The sequence below is a fragment of the Chiloscyllium plagiosum genome, chromosome 12, assembly GCF_004010195.1.
Source record: "Chiloscyllium plagiosum isolate BGI_BamShark_2017 chromosome 12, ASM401019v2, whole genome shotgun sequence".
Lineage (NCBI taxonomy): Eukaryota > Metazoa > Chordata > Chondrichthyes > Orectolobiformes > Hemiscylliidae > Chiloscyllium > Chiloscyllium plagiosum.
In genome coordinates, this window is record NC_057721.1 from 70806533 (window position 1) to 70825711 (window position 19179).

Below are 19179 nucleotides of genomic sequence, written 5' to 3' on the forward strand. Positions count from 1 at the left end.
AATTCAACAGCTCTGTTTGGGAAATCAATGGAGACTCAATCAACAGGTTCTATGTGGGAAAAAAGTAACTCAATTTATGCTCCCAGTTACACGGGGCCAGTAAACCGACCAGAACAGAGGAGGGCAACCACAACAGTTCTTCCAACTCAGACAACTGGACAGTCAGAGATGATGACAGATATAACAGCCACTGTTACCATGGAAACAGGTACTCTTGCACAAAGTGCTGCCTTTGTGGTATGGAGAGTTAAAACAGCAAAAAGGTTGCGGTGTGGCACAAATTGAAAATACAGATGGCAAGGATGCCCATGTAAATCTATTAATTGCTCAAGAGATGTCTAATCAAGAAATCTGAATAGAATACTTTGGCAAAATCATGTGGATTCTTGCAGTGTAATGTATAGTCTAGCCAAGAATTACTCATGTGGTCCTGGAAAGAAAGGTGCACGAGTATTTCTGAAACAAAAACAGATATTGCTGGAAAAGCTCAGCGGTTCTGGCAGCATCCGTGAGGTGCAGTCAGAGTTAATATTTCGGGTTCAGTGACCCTTTCTCGGAGGAAGGGTCACTGGACCCGAAATGTTAACTCTGAGCTCAGACCTGAGGCGTTAACTCTGATTTACCTTCACAGATGCTGTCGGACCTGCTGAGCTTTTCCAGCAACTTCTGCTTTTGTTTCTGATTTACAGCATCCGCAGTTCTTTCGGTTTTTGCTCCAATATTTCTCTTGTGTCTTTCACAACTTTACTATATTCCAAAGTGCTTTGCATCCAATTCAGTAATTTTGAACTACAGTCATTATTGCATTTTGATAATGAGAATTTATAAACAATGCTGATTAAGGGATAAGGAACACCCCTGCTCCTTTCCAAAATGGGTCCTTGAGTTCTTTTGCATCCACCTGGGTGATCAGGTGCTTTTGTGTTGTGATATGGCCAATGGTCCAAAAAGAACATATTCAAGGTTGTTCTTTATACACCAACTCATATTTCACTTGAATGCTTTCCTTCATCGGACAGGGTATTGAGTACAAGAGTTGGGAGGTCATGTTACAATTGTGAAAGACATTGCATCGGCCACATTTGGAATACTGCGTACAGTTCTGGTCGCCACATTACCAAAAGGATGTGGACATTTTGGAGAGTTTCCGGAGAAGATACACCAGAATGTTGCCTGGAAAGGAGGGTGCTAGCTATGAGGAGAGGTTGATTATATTAGTATTATTTTCATTGGAAAGATGGAGGTTGAGGGGGGGATCTGATTGAGGCCTACAAAATCATGAGAGGTGTAGACAGGATGGAGAGCAAGAAACATTTTCCCAGAGTAGAGGACTCAATTACTCCGGGTCATGAGTTCAAAGTGAGAGGGGGAATGTTTAGGGGAGATATACATGGAAGATTCTTTATGCAGAGGGTGGTGGGTGCCTGGAATGCATTGGCAGCAGAGGTGTCAGGGGCAGGAAAGGTAGTGCCATTTAAGATGTATCTAGACAGATACATGAATGGGCAGGGAGCAGAGGGATACAGATCCTAAGAAAATAGGTGGCAGATTTAGACAGAGGATCTGGATCGGTGAAGGCCTGGAGGGCCGAAGGGCCTGTTCCTGTGCTGTAATGTTCTTAGTTCTTTGTTCTTTCTTTGTTAATTAATGCTTTATCTCTGTCTAAGAAGGTATGTTTGCTGTTGTCTTGTTAAGCCTTGACAATGCACTCAGATCATTATTCTCTTTGGTATTAAATTTCCAGGAATGTTACCATGGCTTGAATATTTCAGCTATGAGAAAAGATTGGATAGGCTGGGATGGTTTTCCTTCAAACATATGAGGCTGAGGGGTGGTTTAATTGCGGTGAAGCAAATAATGAGAGGCTTAGGTAGAGTGAACAGGGAAGACCTGTTTCTCCTAGCAAGGAGGTCAGTTACCAAAGGGCATAGATTTAAGGTAGCTGATAGGGGATTCGATGGAACATAAGGAAAAGCCTGTAATTCACTGCCAATTTGATGATTGAGGTGGACAGATTAATGCAGAAGGCAATTGACATACTTGCGTTCATTGAACAGTTTATTGAGTATAGGAATGTGGATGTCATGCTGAGGCTCCCTGCCCATTCATGTATCTGTCTAGATACATCTTAAATGGCACTACCTTTCCTGCCCCTGACACCTCTGCTGCCAATGCATTCCAGGCACCCACCACCCTCTGCATAAAGAATCTTCCATGTATATCTCCCCTAAACATTCCCCCTCTCACTTTGAACTCATGACCCGGAGTAATTGAGTCCTCTACTCTGGGAAAATGTTTCTTGCTCTCCATCCTGTCTACACCTCTCATGATTTTGTAGGCCTCAATCAGGTCACCCCTCAACCTCCATCTTTCCAATGAAAATAATACTAATCTAATCAACCTCTCCTCATAGTTAGGCCACTTTTAGAATACTGAAATCAATTCTGGTCTCCCTGCTATAGGAAAGATGCTGTTAAACTTGGAAGGGTTCAGAAGAGACTTACAAGGATGTTGCCAGACTTGGAGAGTTTGAACTACAGGGACTGAGTACGCTGAGGCTTTTATCCCTGGTGCATCGGAGACTGTGGACTGACCTTATTGAGGTTCATAAAATCATGAGGGGCATGGATACAGGTGTAAAAAACTAGGGGGCATTGCTTTAAGGTGAAAAGGAAAAGATCTAAAATAGTCCTGAGGGTCAACGTTGTCACGCAGAGGATGGTGCATGTATGGAACGAGCAACAAGAATCCCCTATCAGTCACCTCCATCAGTTTCCCGATGAAGGGCTTTTTCCCAAAACGTTGATTTTCCTGCTCCTCAGATGCTGCCTGACCTGCTGTGCTTTTCCAGCACCACACTCTTGGACGCTAATCTCCAGCATCTGTAGTCATCACTTTCACCTTAAATCTATGCCCCATGGAACTGATCTCCCTGTTAAGACAAGCAGGTTTTCCCTAACCACTTCCTCAACTTATTTTTCAACTGTTTCTGAATTGTTCAAAGGCTCCCTGGATTCCCAGAGCTGCCTCACTCCACTGTTTCCTCTCTTTGTGCTGTTATGAGATGCTAGTTTTGGGATAAGATGATTATATTTTGACAAACCACAATTAAATTGTATTTGCTGAGGCCACTATACTAATAATGTTTGAATACCCAAGGTTAAGAAAACACACCTATTTATTTAAAAAAGTGCTATGTGAAATTGGAGAAACTGGAAGTGATTTGTAAGGTGTGGAGTTTGTCCTGAGCTTTATGTTCGGAAAATATTAGGAAGGGTGACAACTTGAACAGGCTGGAGTATGGTCAGGTGGTTTAAACTGACATTCTAAATGAAAGAAATTTTATTAATTCATTAATTTGGGATTTTACTTTTCACAAATAGCCTGTCATTTTGTAGCATAGAACATCCAGTAACTGATTGGCTCAATCGTGGCCTCAACCTACCATGTGAGCAAGTCTTGATTCTGCTTTCCTGTTCAGTTTGCGCTGAGTTTCAACATAATTCATTTTCTTGAGATCCAAAGTTGTCTAAAGTTGTTTGAAGTGTATCCGAGCAACACAAAATAAGTTGTCAATCAAGCAATAATCCACAAAGGGGCCATAGATATCTATCCATTAGAGAGAGAGGGAGAGATAATTGATAAAACATATCTTGAGGGGCATCCCACTACCAGCTTGTTTAAGACAAGAAGGCAGGCCTCCATGAGCTATCACAGGGGTTCATTCAGTCTGAAATGGACAACTAGGATACCTTATGTCAGAAAAGATTGGAAACCCAATAGATTTGTGGCTGCTTGCATGCTGACTGAGATTCAGTCAGTAGAGCTTTTGTTTTTGAATCTGGGAGGTTGTCAGTTCAAGTGACACAGCAGGTTCTGAGCACAAACGTCAAGGCTGGTGCTCTGAGGGAATGCTGCACTGTCCAAAGTGCTGTCTTTTGGATAAGTTGTCAAACAACAGCTCTCTTAATTATTTTGAATATCTGTTGGCCCTTTTTGGAAGAGGAGAATTATTCATCCTGGGTCAGTAAGTAGAGGATAGAAATCAAAGTTTGTGCGAAGATTTGTAGCTCGGGTGCTCGTTGTTGTGGTTCTGTTCGCCGAGCTGGGAATTTGTATTGCAGACGTTTTGTCCCCTATCTAGGTGACATCCTCAGTGCTTGGGAGCCTCCTGTGAAGCGCTTCTGTGATGTTTCCTCCAGCATTCATAGTGGTTTGAATCTGCCGCTTCCAGTTGTCAGTTCCAGCTGTCCGTTGCAGTGATTGATGTATTGGGTCCAGGTCGATGTGCTTGTTGATTGAATCAATGGATGAGTGCCATGCCTCTAGGAATTTCCTGGCTGTTCTCTGTTTGGCTTGTCCTATAATAGTAGATTTGTCCCAGTCAAAATCATGTTGCTTGTCATCTGCGTGTGTGGCTACTAAGGATAGCTGGTCATGTCGTTTCGTGGCTAGTTGGTGTTCATGGATTCAGATCGTTAGCTGTCTTCCTGTTTGTCCTATGCAATGTTTTGTGCAGTCCTTGCATGGGATTTTGTATACTACGTTGGTTTTGCTCATGCTGGGTATCGGATCCTTCGTCCTGATGAGTTGTTGTCTGAGAGTGGCTGTTGGTTTGCGTGCTGTTATGAGTCTTAGTGGTTGTAGTAGTCTGGCTGTTAGTTCAGAAATGTTCTTGATGTATGGTAAAGTGGCTAGTCCTTTGGGTTGTGGCATGTCCTCATTCTACAATCCATGTGTAGATTGCACAAAACATTGCATAGGACAAACAGGAAGACAGCTAACGATCCACATCCATGAACACCAACTAGCCACGAAACGACATGACCAGCTATCCTTAGTAGCCACACATGCAAATGACAAGCAACATGAGTTTGACTGGGACAACACTACTATTATAGGACAAGCCAAACAGAGAACAGCCAGGGAATTCCTAGAGGCATGGCACTCATCCACTGATTCAATCAGCAAGCACATCGACCTGGACCCAATATACCGGCCACTGCAGCAGACAGCTGGAACTGACAACCGGAAGCGGCAGATTCAAACCACTATAAATGCCAGAGGAAACATCACAGAAGCGCTTCACAGGAGGCTCTCAAGCACTGAGGATGTCACCTAGACAGGGGACGAAACGTCTGCAACACAAATTCCCAGCTTGGCGAACAGAACCACAACAACAGAGGATAGAAATTTAAGATAATTGTCAGTAGATACTCAAGAATCTGTACCCAGGTGTCTTTGTACCTCAGATGGCGCCATAAGTGACAACTTGTAAACTTTTCACTGTACTCATGTTGTAGGTTACAGAGAGACCATGGCAAACTAGAGATCTGGGCTGAGAGGTGCCAAATGGAATTTAATGCAGAAAAGTGTGAAGTGTTTCACTTTGGAACGAGTAACATGAATAAAGAGTACTGGACTCATGGTAAGATTCTTGGTAGTGTAGATGAGCAGAGAGATCTCAGTCTCCATGTACATCGATCCCTGAGAGTTGCTTACCCAGGTTGATAGGGTTGTTAAGAAGGCATACAATGGGTTAGCTTTTATTTGTAGAAGGATTGAGTTTCGGATCCATGACGTCATGTTGCAGCTGTACAAATCTCTGATGCAGCCGCACTTGGAGTATTGTGTACAGTGCTGGTCTCTGCACTATTAGAAGGATGTGGAAACATTGGAAAGGGTGCAGAGGAGATTTACCGGGATGTTGCCTGGTACAGAGGGAAGATCTTATGAGGAAAGGCTGAGGGAATTGAGGCTGTTTTCATTAGAGAGGAGAAGGTTGAGAGGTGACTTAATAGACACATACAAGATGACCCATAGGATTAGATAGGGTGGACAGTGAGAGCCTTTTTCCTCGGATGGTGATGGCTAGCATGAAGGGACATAGCTTTAAATTGAGGGGTGATAGATATAGGACAGATGTCAGAGATAGGTTCTTTATTCAGAGATTAGTAAGGGCGTGGAATGCCCTGCCTGCAACAGTGGTAGACTTGCCAACTTTAAGGGCGTTTAAATGGTCATTGGATAAACATATGGAGAATAATGGGTTTGTGCAGGTTAGATGGGCTTCAGTTTGGTTTCACAGGTCAGCGCAACATCGAGAGTCGAAGAGCCTGTGATGTTCTATGTTCTATATTAACTTCCATTACGAACCAATGCAAATGTGATGTTGAACCTGTGCTGTAAAATTATATGAGAGGGTATTAACTCTTGGCCTATGTATTTTGGTGAACCTTAGTAAACAGACTTTACACTATTTCAAGGTGATATATTGTGAAATTTGGAGTCCTAATGCATGTATATGTAATAGTGGGTTACTTGCAACCCAAATATACTTGATTCAGTGATATAACTGAGGGGAGATGAGCAAGAGATAAAATCTCTATGCACCTAAATATAAAGAAATGACATGACAAAAATAGTCTATTTTTCCCATCCAGTCCCTTATAATATTAATGAACAATGCACCAGAATCCAAATCCGATAAGTAATTTTCCAAGAAGAAAGAAATTCTTTATTTCCACTCCCTTCAAATGCCTATTGAAGCTATTCCTAAACATTGGCTTAGAGTCTTAACGAGGAAGCCATTCAGCCCATCAATTTCATGGTGGAATGTTTCTGACTCTGGTATTCTATCGCACAACCTCTAACAATAAAAAATACACCTGTTTCTGCTCCTAAATTTTGGAAGTGCTTCAAGAAAACCAATATTCCAAGGCAAGCATTTATTTTTGCTCAGGTATGTAACATGCATTTTTCCATTTCTTCGACAGCCCTACAGAATGCCAGTATTTTCTCAGTGAACTCGGGGAATTGTATAAATCACTTCCCTATCAGCATGTTCCAGACCTACAGTGGAGAAACAGAGCAAGAACTAGTGCCCGAGGACTGTGAATTGAACTCTCACTGCCAGGGATTGGAACTGGAACTGTGTTGTGCAAATGGGAGCTTCAGCAAATGTGTCCGATTTCAGAGTCAAGGTGCGTGTCAAATGCAAAAGAAAATAAAACAAAGGGCCTGTGTTCATGTTCAACATCATACTTTATTCTTTTATTGGAAATGCTTTCCTGATTTGCAAGCACAATGTTAAGATGCAGATGGTTAAAAATAGGATTCCTAAAGTTCCAGGGTGATCCTTTCACTTGTTGATTCTCGATGTGAATTCTGCCTAAACTGATTGTAAAATCTGCTGTGAGATAAGCTTTTTCTTACTGTATGTAGAATTTTTCTTTCAGTTTTTTTATATTGCTTTACGTCTGAGCAAGCACAGGTTTACAGCACAATGCTGCCTCCAGTCTGGCATTTAATTGGCATCCACTCACAGAGGCTGCTGTGGTCAGTGCAAACATTGTCACTGAATGTAGCTCTCAGGTTGGAGTTGAGGTACATTGATTAGATTAGAGTGAGATTTACTCTGTATCTATCCAGATATATACCTGAATTTGCTTGCCTGATGTTAAATATTTTTCATGGGAAAGTGTTTCATTTTACAGCTGTATTTCCTCTGAAGTTGACAAGTACAAGTTTGGGAAAAAAGTTGTTAACTGCAAAGGTTAAGAGTGCAAGGTGTAAACTCCAATGCACAGTGGAGAGTACATCGTTGTTTTACTCAATTCAATTCAATTTAATTCAATTCAGCAGAGGAACAACTCTTTGGCCCACCAAGCCTGCGCAGATTCCTAATCCTTATTTAAACCTATTACTTATTGCCCATGCACAGTTTCTTTTATCTCTCTATTTGCGTCCATTCGTGTCTATCAAGATATGCCTTAAATGTTGCTAATGTGCCTGCTTCTATCACATATTTTTGTTTACCAAAATAAATATAGTCAAACATGAGTTGAAATTATTGTTATCTAGCTCTGAGCCAAGTGGTACTATGAATAAGAACCCAAGACATCACATCCAATCCTATTTATCAACAGTTGTATTGGCTTATGGTCTCCACAAGCTCAGAAAGAATTTATTTCATAACTATTGGTGAAGCCATTAATTTTAATTACTCAGATTTTTCTCTGCTTAACAAGGAAGATTACAAAATTCCAGGGATATTGTTGAAATTTTCCACATAATGACTTTTAAAAATATTCCCTCTGGCCTTGAGCAATGTTAGAAAAGTCAGATTGTCCCTGCTGTTCTTTCGTTCCTTTAGACTTTGGTTGGACATCCTGTCCTGAAAGATTGATGTCCTAGAAATTGAATGAATATTACATACCGCTGCCAGATGCCTATTTTGCAGAGGAGATAGTTAAAATAGAGTTGGTGCCCAGCCCATCATTTTCCCGTTCTCACCCAAACCCAGCTCCATAATGTAGGGTGGGGGTTACCAAAATTGGCAGCCTCCCCTCCACAAGTAAATAAAGAATTAAGCATCAATTGAACTTGTTTAAAGCACAATTGACCCTAACATTACATTGTCAATGCCATAATATGGTTGGCATAGGTGTGAGCTGGCAGCCCTGTATTTACAAAAAAATGTTTTTCAAACTTTGGGAAGGAAAGTTTTTGAGGGTGCCCTTTTCACAATGTGAGCATTCACCAGAAGATAGTAATCCACCTTCATCCTCCCCATCTGGACTTTTAATTGCACCTGCACCCTGTCCTTCCCATCCTGATGTGGCTAAACTCTCCCTTTCAAACACTTACCTAGATCTGAGATTCCAATAGGTCTTTTTTCAGCTTGAGACTGGTTACAGCACCGGAAGCGCTCATCCCAGAGCTCTGATGTTGCTGACATCTCCAGAGGGTGAACCTCACCGTAATGTGGAAGCCCAACTCTGTACGAATCTAGTCCACCCGCAGCACATCATGGCTGCAGGATATCCCTTTTCTGGATTCCGAGTTCCCTTCTATGTGAGGCATGCTATCTACTATCAATACCAACCACCAACCACCAACCATCCCTGTTCCATGAATTTATGTCCCTTGTCGTAATGTTGTTATATTAGAGAATTCATGAACTTTGGCCCAGAATCAATGAAGGGACGATGTGAATTTTAATGAAAGTTTGAGCAAATTGCATTTCCTCATTGTTTCACCTCTTGTCACTTTTGTTGGTACATGTTCTGAGGCAGGGAGTCATTGGATAAATAATGGTGACTTGCCGTAGTGCAGTGTATACAGGTCCCAATTGCTGGAAAGATATTAAGCTTAGACAGTAAGAAATTTATCACTCCTGCAACATCAGTGAGGAAACATACTTACAAGGAGCTTGTGTTAGAATATCAATGTTGAATCCTTTGTGTGGATATAGTGTTATCTCTCTAACCTCTGCTCCCTTCAAGCACAGCTCCATATTGTGAGTATATGGTCAGTGAGTTTATCTTACGGTCCTGTTTGAGCTGTGATAATTGACCAAGTGAACATCATAAGTGAGCTTTGACAGTGAGCGTTGATATTCATTCAAGAGTCAGAGCATCAAAGCTAAATTTGAATCTATTTACATGGTGGGCAAGCTTTCTCGTATTAGTCACTTGACAGAGATCAGGAATGGAAATTTCAATCAATCTGTAGACGTACAATGAATGGCTTTCTTCTGCATATTCTTTGATTGTAACTCAGCCTCCACAATCCAATGAACCCGATCCATGTGAACGAGCTTCTGAACGGATGTTGTCATTCACCAAAGTTTATTTTTACTCAAATGTTTTAGGTCTATTTATCTTGCATCGTGTTGAAACTGCACTATTTGATGGAACATAAAATTGTTATGATATCTCCTTTCCAAACCTTTAACCTCAATAGGAAAGAAAAATAGAGCTGATAATTTATACCCTTGTGGACTCAATATTGAGTTCATCAATTCCAAACCATAATGTATTTCCTCCATTTTGTTCCTTTTCATTTGGAAGGTTGGGCTTTAATTTTTGTTTCTTTTCAATTTCAGATGGCATCTTTACATCATTCTGCCATTCACACCTCTTTTAGTCATTTTGCTTGACCCATTGCTGTTTCCTTTGGCCTTACTGTTTATTTTCTCCTGTTTTTCACCCTCTGTCAGACCTATCCCACCCTTCAGTCTTCTACATGATTAAAAGATACTACCTTTCTACCTTTGCCAACTCTAATAAAAGGACATGGACCTGTAACATTAACTCTGTTTTTCTCTCACTGCTGATGCTTTCAGACTAGATTTTCATTCTCTCAGCTGATGGTACCACTTGACAATTCAGTTTCTTGACTTGGCAGATCACAAATTTTATTTGTGCAATTTGGTTCCATGATGGTCAGTTGCTGAACATTTTCACAAAAAGTTGCCAATCTAATTTTTAAAATAATTTTCTTTTATTAAGAAAAAATAGATTTTTAAATATTACAACAAATACAAAAGAATGCAATTCAAAACAGTACAAAAATAGTACAAAACTAAACTCAAATAATAAAAAAAATTCCCCAACCCACCCCTAATGCGAATGTATAAACATATATGGAGAAGTATAAAATTAAAAAAAACCCCTAAACTAGCTATTTAACTAACTAAATAAATACCTAACAACAAACAAATAAATATTAATAACTCAGCCCAGCCAAACAAAACACTCATACATTCACAGTTCCTCCTCCCTGGATATTGGTCTCATGAAACATACTCGTTACGGCTATATAAAAGCCCTTGTTAGTGTGGCAGATAAATCTGTGTTCAGGTATTTCAAAAAGGGTTGCCATGTCTTGTAAAAATTCTCAGTTTTGTGGTGTACCATATTTGCGAGAAAATCCAGGGGAATATGATCCATAACGATCTTCCGCCAACCCGACAGGCCTGGGGGTTTCTTGGATATCCAACCTAGCAAGATATTCTTCCTTGCACAGAACGTAAGAATATTGAAAAGTTTTTTCTTATGCGAGTCTGCAGGAAATACAATGGGTAGCCTCTGAAGAAACTTCAACACCCAGCTCTCTTTCCCACATCTTGCAGAGTCGATCAGACTCATCTGAGGTTGGCACCCCCCAGTTGGTGATATAAAGTACTGACAGAGAGTGTTAATTGATCGAAGGACATCATTACATCTCCCTCAAATAAATCACCCATGCAAGACATACTCCAAGCTGCCCAACGTTTAAATCCTGAATCTATCTACCCGGTTGAAAACCCAGCATACCCATTAAAGGTGTAAACAAAGATGTTTTGCCAATATTACCTTCCCTCTGCCGAATTGCCCTCCATGTTTTAACAGTATTGATGACTATTGGGTTATGGCAATATTCCCTAACTGTCCTCATCTTGTCCAAAAACAGAAAACTGGTAAGGGGGCACCTTGCCTGGGAGGCTTCAATATCTAGCCATATTGAAAGAGGGTCCCCACAAACCCAATCACTCACGTAGGTCAAAAGCGATCTTAATTGATAATTTTTAATGTCCGGAAGGTCCACTCCCCCCAATCTGTGAGGCAACTGCAGCTTGGCTATTTTAATGAGGGGCCGTTTACGGTGCCAGATAAAGGAGCTGAACCAACCGTTCAGTCTTCTGAGTGTTTGCTTATTGAAAATCAGGGGAAGCATCCGTATAGGATATAGCAAACAAGGGAGAATATTCATCTTAATAAGCGCTATCCGACCCAACCATGAGACTGGAAGTGCCTCCCATCTTTGGAGATCTTGTTTTTCAAATAATTGAGTAAACTTGGCTTTGAACAGCCAATCTAGAACTGGAGTAATGAATGTGCCCAAATACACAAAACCCCCCTTGTGACCACCTAAATGGGAATCTATAGTCACTCTCAAGAGCCAACTCTTTCGTAAGACCACCCATAGGCATAGCCTCTGATTTAGCAAAATTAATCTTATACCCTGAAAAAGCGCCAAATGCGTGAATGCATTGTATCAGGCAAGGCACTGAAACTGCTGGATTTGTCAAGAAAATTAGAACATCATCTGCATACAGCGAGATCTTATGTAATTTTGACCCCACTTTTGGAGCTGATGTATTGAGATCCCCATGAATGGCCTCTGCCAACGGTTCAATCACTAACGTAAAAAGTAATGGCTGCCCCTAGAAATATTAAAATTGCTTGATCGTGGCCTGTTGGTAATGACCGCCGCGAGAGGTACACTGTAGAGAATCTTTACCCATCTTATGAAAACTTCGCCCAGACCAAGCCGGTCTAGAGTATAGAAAAGGTACAGCCACTCAACTTGGTCAAATGCCTTCTCTGCATCTAAAGAAATCACCAATCCCTGTATTGACTGCTGTTGGCATGCTTGAATTACGTTAAACAGCCTCCTAACATTATTGGAGGATCTGCAACCCTTTATGAAGCTCGTCGGATCCTCTTTAATAATAGAGGGTAACACACTCTCCAGTCTTAATGCGAGAGCCTTCGAGAGGATCTTAAAGTCCACATTTAAGAGTGAGATGGGCCTGTATGAAACACAGACTTCCGGATCCTTCCCTTTTTTAAGGATAAGTGAAATATTGGCCTCTCTCAAAGATGGTGAGAGACAATCATGACTGTATGAATCATTAAACATATTCAGCATCGGGCCTGACAGTATACTTATAAATTCCTTATAGAATTCACTGGGAAGTCCATCAGGACCAGGCGCCTTTTCACTCTGAAGCTGCCTCACCCATCCTTTGGTATGTCCTAACTTAGAAATTTAAAATGTACATCTTAACCACCGCCAGACATAGTTTGAACCAAATTATTATCAATAGAGGAAAAAAAAGGAGAAAAACAAAGCTCCAATTGGATTTCCTCCATTTCTTTTACAGAATGATAAATGCATACCCAAGCAACAATATTTATACATACTATAATTGTTTAAATTAGGTTAGTTTGGCCACAAAGTCTCTTGCCTTCTCCGATGTGTCAAAGAGATGCATGGATCCATCTAAGGTGATCTGAAGCACTGCCGGATATCTCAGGGAGTACTGAATCCCAAGCTCCTTCAGTCTTCTCTTGACACCATCATACAATTTTCATTTCTGGATCACTGCCGCTGAAAAGTCTGAAAAAATAGGATCTTAGACCCCTCGTAAATTAGGGCCTTTGGATCCTTCCCCTGGAGTCTGGAAGCCTCCATGACTCACTCCTCATCTGGGAATGATGGAACCGCACCAGGAAAGGACAAGGGTGTTGACCCAGACCCGACCTCCGTGCTGCAACCCCGTGAGCCCTCTCTATCTTCAATCCTCTCATGCCAGTCTCCAAGTCAAGGAATTTCAGAAGCCAATCTTCAACAAATTCCACAGGCCGCTCACCTTCCTTACCCTCAGGCAGACCGATGATCCGAATGTTTTTTCTCCTGCCCCTGTTTTCAAGATCATCCACATGGTCACGCAAATTACGAACCTGCGTCTTCAGGGCTTGGATCTCATCCTTGAATGAACTGGCATCAGCTTCCACCACTGTGACCCTGTGCTCCACCTCATCCGTCCTCTTCTCCCAGCTTCTGCAGCATGAGAGAGACTGGAACCAGCTTCTCTTCAATCTGTTTCCCCAGCATCTCGCAAAATTTTGAGAGCTGGTTCACCAGATCCTGGAGAGTAATCAGCTCTGAGGCTGCTGCAGGCTGAGCTGCAGACCTGACCTCGGATGCTCCTCCTCCCTTTTTAGGCATTTCTGGACAGCTGAAAATACAGGTAAGTCAATTTTTAAATGCTTCTTGGGGCTCCACAATCTTTCTAACGCCCCAAGAAATCCTGATGACCTGGGTTGGGCGGGTTAGAGGACCGTCTTGCTCCTGCTGCGATGCGAAGCTCTGCAGTGTGATCTTCTCAGATCGCCGCCATCTTAGATCCCCCTCGCCAATCTAATTTTAACAAAGCAACATAGCTTGATTACACAGAAGAAAGAGAAAAATAAAAGCTAAAACAATTTGGAAAGATCATATCATAACCAGCAAAAAGGAGTATTCAACCATTTTTCTCAGCAATATCCATCGCAGCACTCAAACCCAATGAAGCATCATGTCTATCTTCAGTCTTTAATTTCTTACTGGACTGCTGAGGTCAATCAGTTTCCTTCTGTGGTATTTTGCACATTTGTTAGAGTCTCTCCAACCGTCCTTGAGATACATAGACAGAAGTCAAGATTAGAGTGGTGGTGGAAAAGCACAGTAGGTCAGGCAGCATCCGAGGAGCAGGAAAATCGACATTTCGGGCAAAAGCCCTTCATCAGGAAACTGATGAAGGTGGCTGATAGGACATACCCGCACCAATCAACCCCACCGCCCCATGGCCGAACATTTCAACTCCCCCTCCCACTCTACCGAGGATATGCAGATCCTGGGCCTCCTCCACTGCCACTCTCTCACCACCCGATGCCTGGAGGAAGAACGCCTCATCTTCCGCCTCGAAACACTTCAACCCCACGGCATCAATGTGGACTTCACCAGTTTCCTCATTTTCCCTCCCCCAACCTTACCCTGGTTCCAACCTGCCAGCTTAGCATCATCCTCATGACCTGTCCTACCTGCCAATCTTCCTTCCCACCGATCCGCTCCATCCTCCTCTCTGATCTATCACCTTCATCTCCACCTCCATCCACCTATTGCACTCTTAGCTACCTTCTCTCCAGCACCTCCCCCCTCCCATTTATCTCTCCACCCCCGAGTTTTCCAGCCTCATTCCTGACGAAAGGGTCCCGCCCGAAATATCTATGTTCCTGCTCCTCGGATGCTGCCTGACCTGTGGTGCTTTTCCAGCATCACTCTAATCTTGACTCTGATTTCCAGCACCTTCAGTCCTCACTTTTGCCTATACACAGACAAAAGCTAACTCACTGCCTTTTGTCACTGAATTCTAAGAAAACAATCAGGGCTTTTCCAGCGACTTTGAACACTTTGAAACTGCAAATCAGCACATCTGAAGATATTTGGATCAGTACACAAATAGGAAAGGTTTGGAGGGATATGGGCCAGGAGCAGACAGGTAGAACTAGGTTAGTTTGGGATTATGTTCGATTAGGCTGGTTGCACTGAAGGGCTTGTTTCTGTGCTGTATGATTCTATGATCCTATGAATCACTTCTTCTGAACTGATCTTGCTTCTGCCCTATGGCCTCTGGCCTCCGGCCTCCAGCCTCTGGCACCTGGCGCCTGCCTGCTGGCCTCTCCATCTGGATGTAAGAGGTTATTTAGATTACAGGACAACTTATCTGGTCATTTAACTTAACTCACATGATTTTTTGGAAATGCCGTTTGGCCTGTTTGAAGAAAGAATTTCTGATTCTTAAAAATAAGTCACTTTTACAGAACTGAAAAGCAAAAACCCATTTACCTCTTCTTCAGATCATAATGTTGATAATATATGAAACTTTAACACAGTATTTTCAGTTTTTGTTTGAGATTTAATCTTTCTGTTTTACAGTTGGAATTGACTACTACCTTGGATGGGTAAAACTGAAGATAAACGAATTTGAGTTGGACACAAACTACAGTGGTTGGGATTACTTCGACCTATTAAGAAATGCCAGTAGTTGGGTATGTAAAACCACTGAACATATATTCCTGAATGCTCAGTAGGAATATATAATTGTGATTTTTGTCCAAGAAACTCAATTTGGAGATGGAAATAAATTTTAAAAACATTCTTTTCTTCAGTTTAATTTTCCTTTTCTCTTTTGCTTTGGCTGAGTGTTACCCTGTGCAGAGAGTAATTCCCACGCACAGGAACAGCTCGCTGGTTAAGTGAGTTGGTAGATAGAGTAGACCAGAGGAAAATATTAACTTATAATTTAACAGGTATGCTAGAAAAGCAGCATATTATTTCAATGGAGACAGGTTGCAGAACTCTGAAGCATAATGAATGGAAAGGTGATAGCATAGTGGTATTATCGCTGGACTGTTAATCCAGAGACTGAGTTAATGTTCTGGGCACTCAGGTTTAGATCCCACCACGGCAGATGGTGGAAATTGAATCCAATAGAATGAAAATATGGAATTAAGTGTGTAATAATGACGATGAAATCTTTGACGATTGGGGAAAAACCCATCCTGTTCGTGAATGTACATTGGGGAAGGAAATCTGTCATCTTGATCCAGTCTGGCCTACATGTGACTCCAGACTCATAACAATGTGATTGACTCTAAAAACTGCCCTATGAGCAATAAATACTGGCCTAACCTATGACTCCCTCATCTTGTGAATGAATAAAAGAATAATACAGGTAACTGGTCCGTGAGTCCGAATCACAAATTTAGAATGCTAGGTAAGTAATTAGAATGGCAAATGATGACCAGGCTATCATTGCTGTTTATTAAAAACAGCCATCCAGTAAGTAAGCTACCATCCTTGTTTAGTCTGTGACTCCAGACCCATAACAATGTGTTTAAGTCTTAACTGCCCTCTGGGACAGGCAGTAAATGCTGGCCTGTGACATCCTAATCCGGTGAATGAATTTTTAAAAAGTCACTGACACTGTTCCATGTCCCATATTTACACACATGCCTTTTCTTCCTTCTTTATTCTTACATGGATGTATCACTGGTCAGGCTGCCATTCCGAATTTCCTTTGAGAAGGTGCCCCTTGGGGCATAGGTGCACCCTCAGTGCATTAGCGAGGGTGATCTGGAATCTCCGATGACAGAGAAGAAATGGCAATAAAGTTCCAAGACATGATGGTGTGTGACTTGGAGGGTAGCTTGCAGGTGTTGGTGTCCCTATATGTCTGCTGCCCTCGTTCCTCTCGGTGGTTGAGATTGCAGATTTGGGAGATGCTGTTGAAGCAGCCTTGATGAGTTGCTGCTGTGTATCTTGTGTACAATACAAACTGCACTGACTGTGCATTGCTGGAGGGTGTGAATATTTTAAAGAGTGCTTGAAGAGGCACAGATCAAATGAGCTAGTTTGTGCTGGATGGTATTGAGCTCTTTCATGTTGTCAATCCTGCATAGGACACAAAACAAAACTTTTCACTGTATCTCGGTACATGTGACAATCAAAGATCCAATCCAATCCAATCAAATCACATTCCTGACTTGGGAAGTCAGAAGATTAGTTACTCACTGCAGAATAGTCATCCAGTGGCTTCCTTTGGTAACCATTTTATTAATATGGCTGACTCAGTTCAATTTCTGGTCAGTGGCAATCTCTAGGTATTGATTCAGAAATTGTAATACCATTTAAGATGAAAGGGAGATGCTATAGATTCTTTCATTATGAAGGTGGTCATTATCTGGCATTGGTGTGGTATGATTTAATCCAAATAAAGGTGTATTGATCTCATTAGCATTTCTTACTGCAAATAAAAAGGAAATGGATTTATTTCTGTAGAGCTTTTCATGACATCAGGATGTCCCTCGATGGTTTACAGTCAATTGGATGTTTTCAAAGTGGAGTCATGGGTGCAGAGTCATAGGAAATGCAGCAGACAATTCGGGTCTTGAAGGACTCCATAAACTGCAATATTTTAACTGTTTTATTAATGCTGGTGGAGGACTAGGACACCAGGAATAAGTTCTCTGTTCTTCAAATTAGTGCCATTGGATCATTTAGGTTCATATCAGAGGCTGATTGAAAACTGAGTTAATGTCTCATTCAAATTTCAACACCTCCAATAGTACGGGACTTTCTCAGTACTGCCTGAAGTAATGTGCTGTATTTTGAGTTTAGGTCTTTAATTGGGACTTGAATTGATAATCTTCCAGCCAAGTGTTGTGAAGCTAATTTTACTTGCCTGTTTTCCATTGAGTAGTTCACATTTGACCACCATTAGGGGAGGAGATTTTGCAGGGGAAGAATAATTTCTGGGCTATGCTAGGAAAGAATAGTGCTATGATGATTCCAGAAGCAGGAACCAACATTATGAGCAAAGAATCAGAAAGTTAGGCGTGATGGATTGAGGCTTAACTTTGTGCAATAGTGTATAACAGATAATAGTGATTCATCAGGTGATGGATTCAATCTCCATGACAGAGATTTGAGCACAAAAATGAAGGTCAGTACTGCCATTGCAGTGGGAATGCTGCCCTGTCAGAGGTGCCATCTTTTAGCTGGGACATTAAACCTGGAGCCTGTCTACTCACTCAGGTGGATTTTAATTTTATTCTTTTATGGGATGTGGGAATGTGGGAATCAATACAAGCCTAACATTTGTTATCATCACTGATTACCCTTGAACCGCGTAGCTTTTCAGGTGATGGTAGAAGAGTCAGCCACATTGCTCCGGGTCTCAAACCATGTGTAGGCTGGATCAGGCAAAAAACAGCAGATTTCCTTTTCTAAAGGACATTTTTGAATCAGATGGAATTTTATTTAAAAAATGATGGTAGCCAATGTGGTGAGCCTAGCTTAATATTCCAGATAGTTGACTGAATTTAAATTCCACCAACAGTCATTGGAAGAAGAGAACATCGAATATGGAACATTACAGCACAGTAAAGGCCCTTCAGCTCTTGATGTTGCGCTGACCTGTGAAACCAATCTGAAGCCCATCTAACCATCTAAGGGCATGCAGCCTGTTGAGTCCGCTCCACCATCCAATGTGATCATGTCAGATCAAACAAGTTAATGGCTTTTACCCACACTATCCTCATAACCCTTTATGTCATTGGTAATCAGCAATCTATCAGTCTCTACTTTAAACATACTGAGAAACTAAACTTCCAGAGCCCTCTGAGTTGGAGAATTCTAAAGGTACACAACCATATTAGTGAAAGGTTTTCTCATCTGGTCCGAAATGGCATGCTTTTCAATTTGAAATTGTGACCCCTGTTTCTGGACTCTCCACCTGTGAAATATCTCACCTGCAGATACCCTGTCTATCTCTTTAAATATTTTGTAGGTATCAATGATATCATCTCTCATTTTTCAAAACTCTTGAGAATACAGGCCCAGTTTGCCAACCTTTCTTCGGTCGAACAGTCCCTCCATCTGAGGAACAAATCTGTTGTCTCTTTGTTGCACTTTCTCTCTTGTAATCATTTCTTTCCTGAGATAAGGACACCACACCTCAATCTTTTCTGAGGTGAAGAGATCAAAATTGCACTCAGTCCTCAAGATGCAGTCTAACTGAGCTGCTATATCTTTGACGCAAGACTTCACAATTCCTGTACCAAACTCCTCTGACAGTAAAGGCTTTCCTCAGCTCCTTATCATTCTACTGAATGTGCCTGTGCTGACTCTTTAGTAGAGCTGTCTAATTTGTCCCACTGGAAATGTGTTGCTGGAAAAGCGCAGCAGGTCAGGCAGCATCCAGGGAACAGGAGAATCGACGTTTCGGGCATAAGCCCTTCT

The 19179-nt window shown here is 41.6% G+C and overlaps 1 protein-coding gene across 1 annotated transcript in view; it reads left to right on the forward strand.

Moving 5' to 3' along the window:
- Positions 1 to 11: 11 nt before the first annotated feature.
- LOC122555580 overlaps positions 12 to 19179 on the forward strand; it is a 59122-nt gene continuing 39954 nt past the window's right edge. The window contains exons 1-3 of the mRNA XM_043701607.1: positions 12 to 208; positions 6777 to 6983; positions 15313 to 15425. Coding sequence (XP_043557542.1) covers positions 28 to 208; positions 6777 to 6983; positions 15313 to 15425 — 501 coding nt within the window. The 5' untranslated portion in view covers positions 12 to 27. The remainder of the gene's footprint in view (positions 209 to 6776; positions 6984 to 15312; positions 15426 to 19179) is intronic.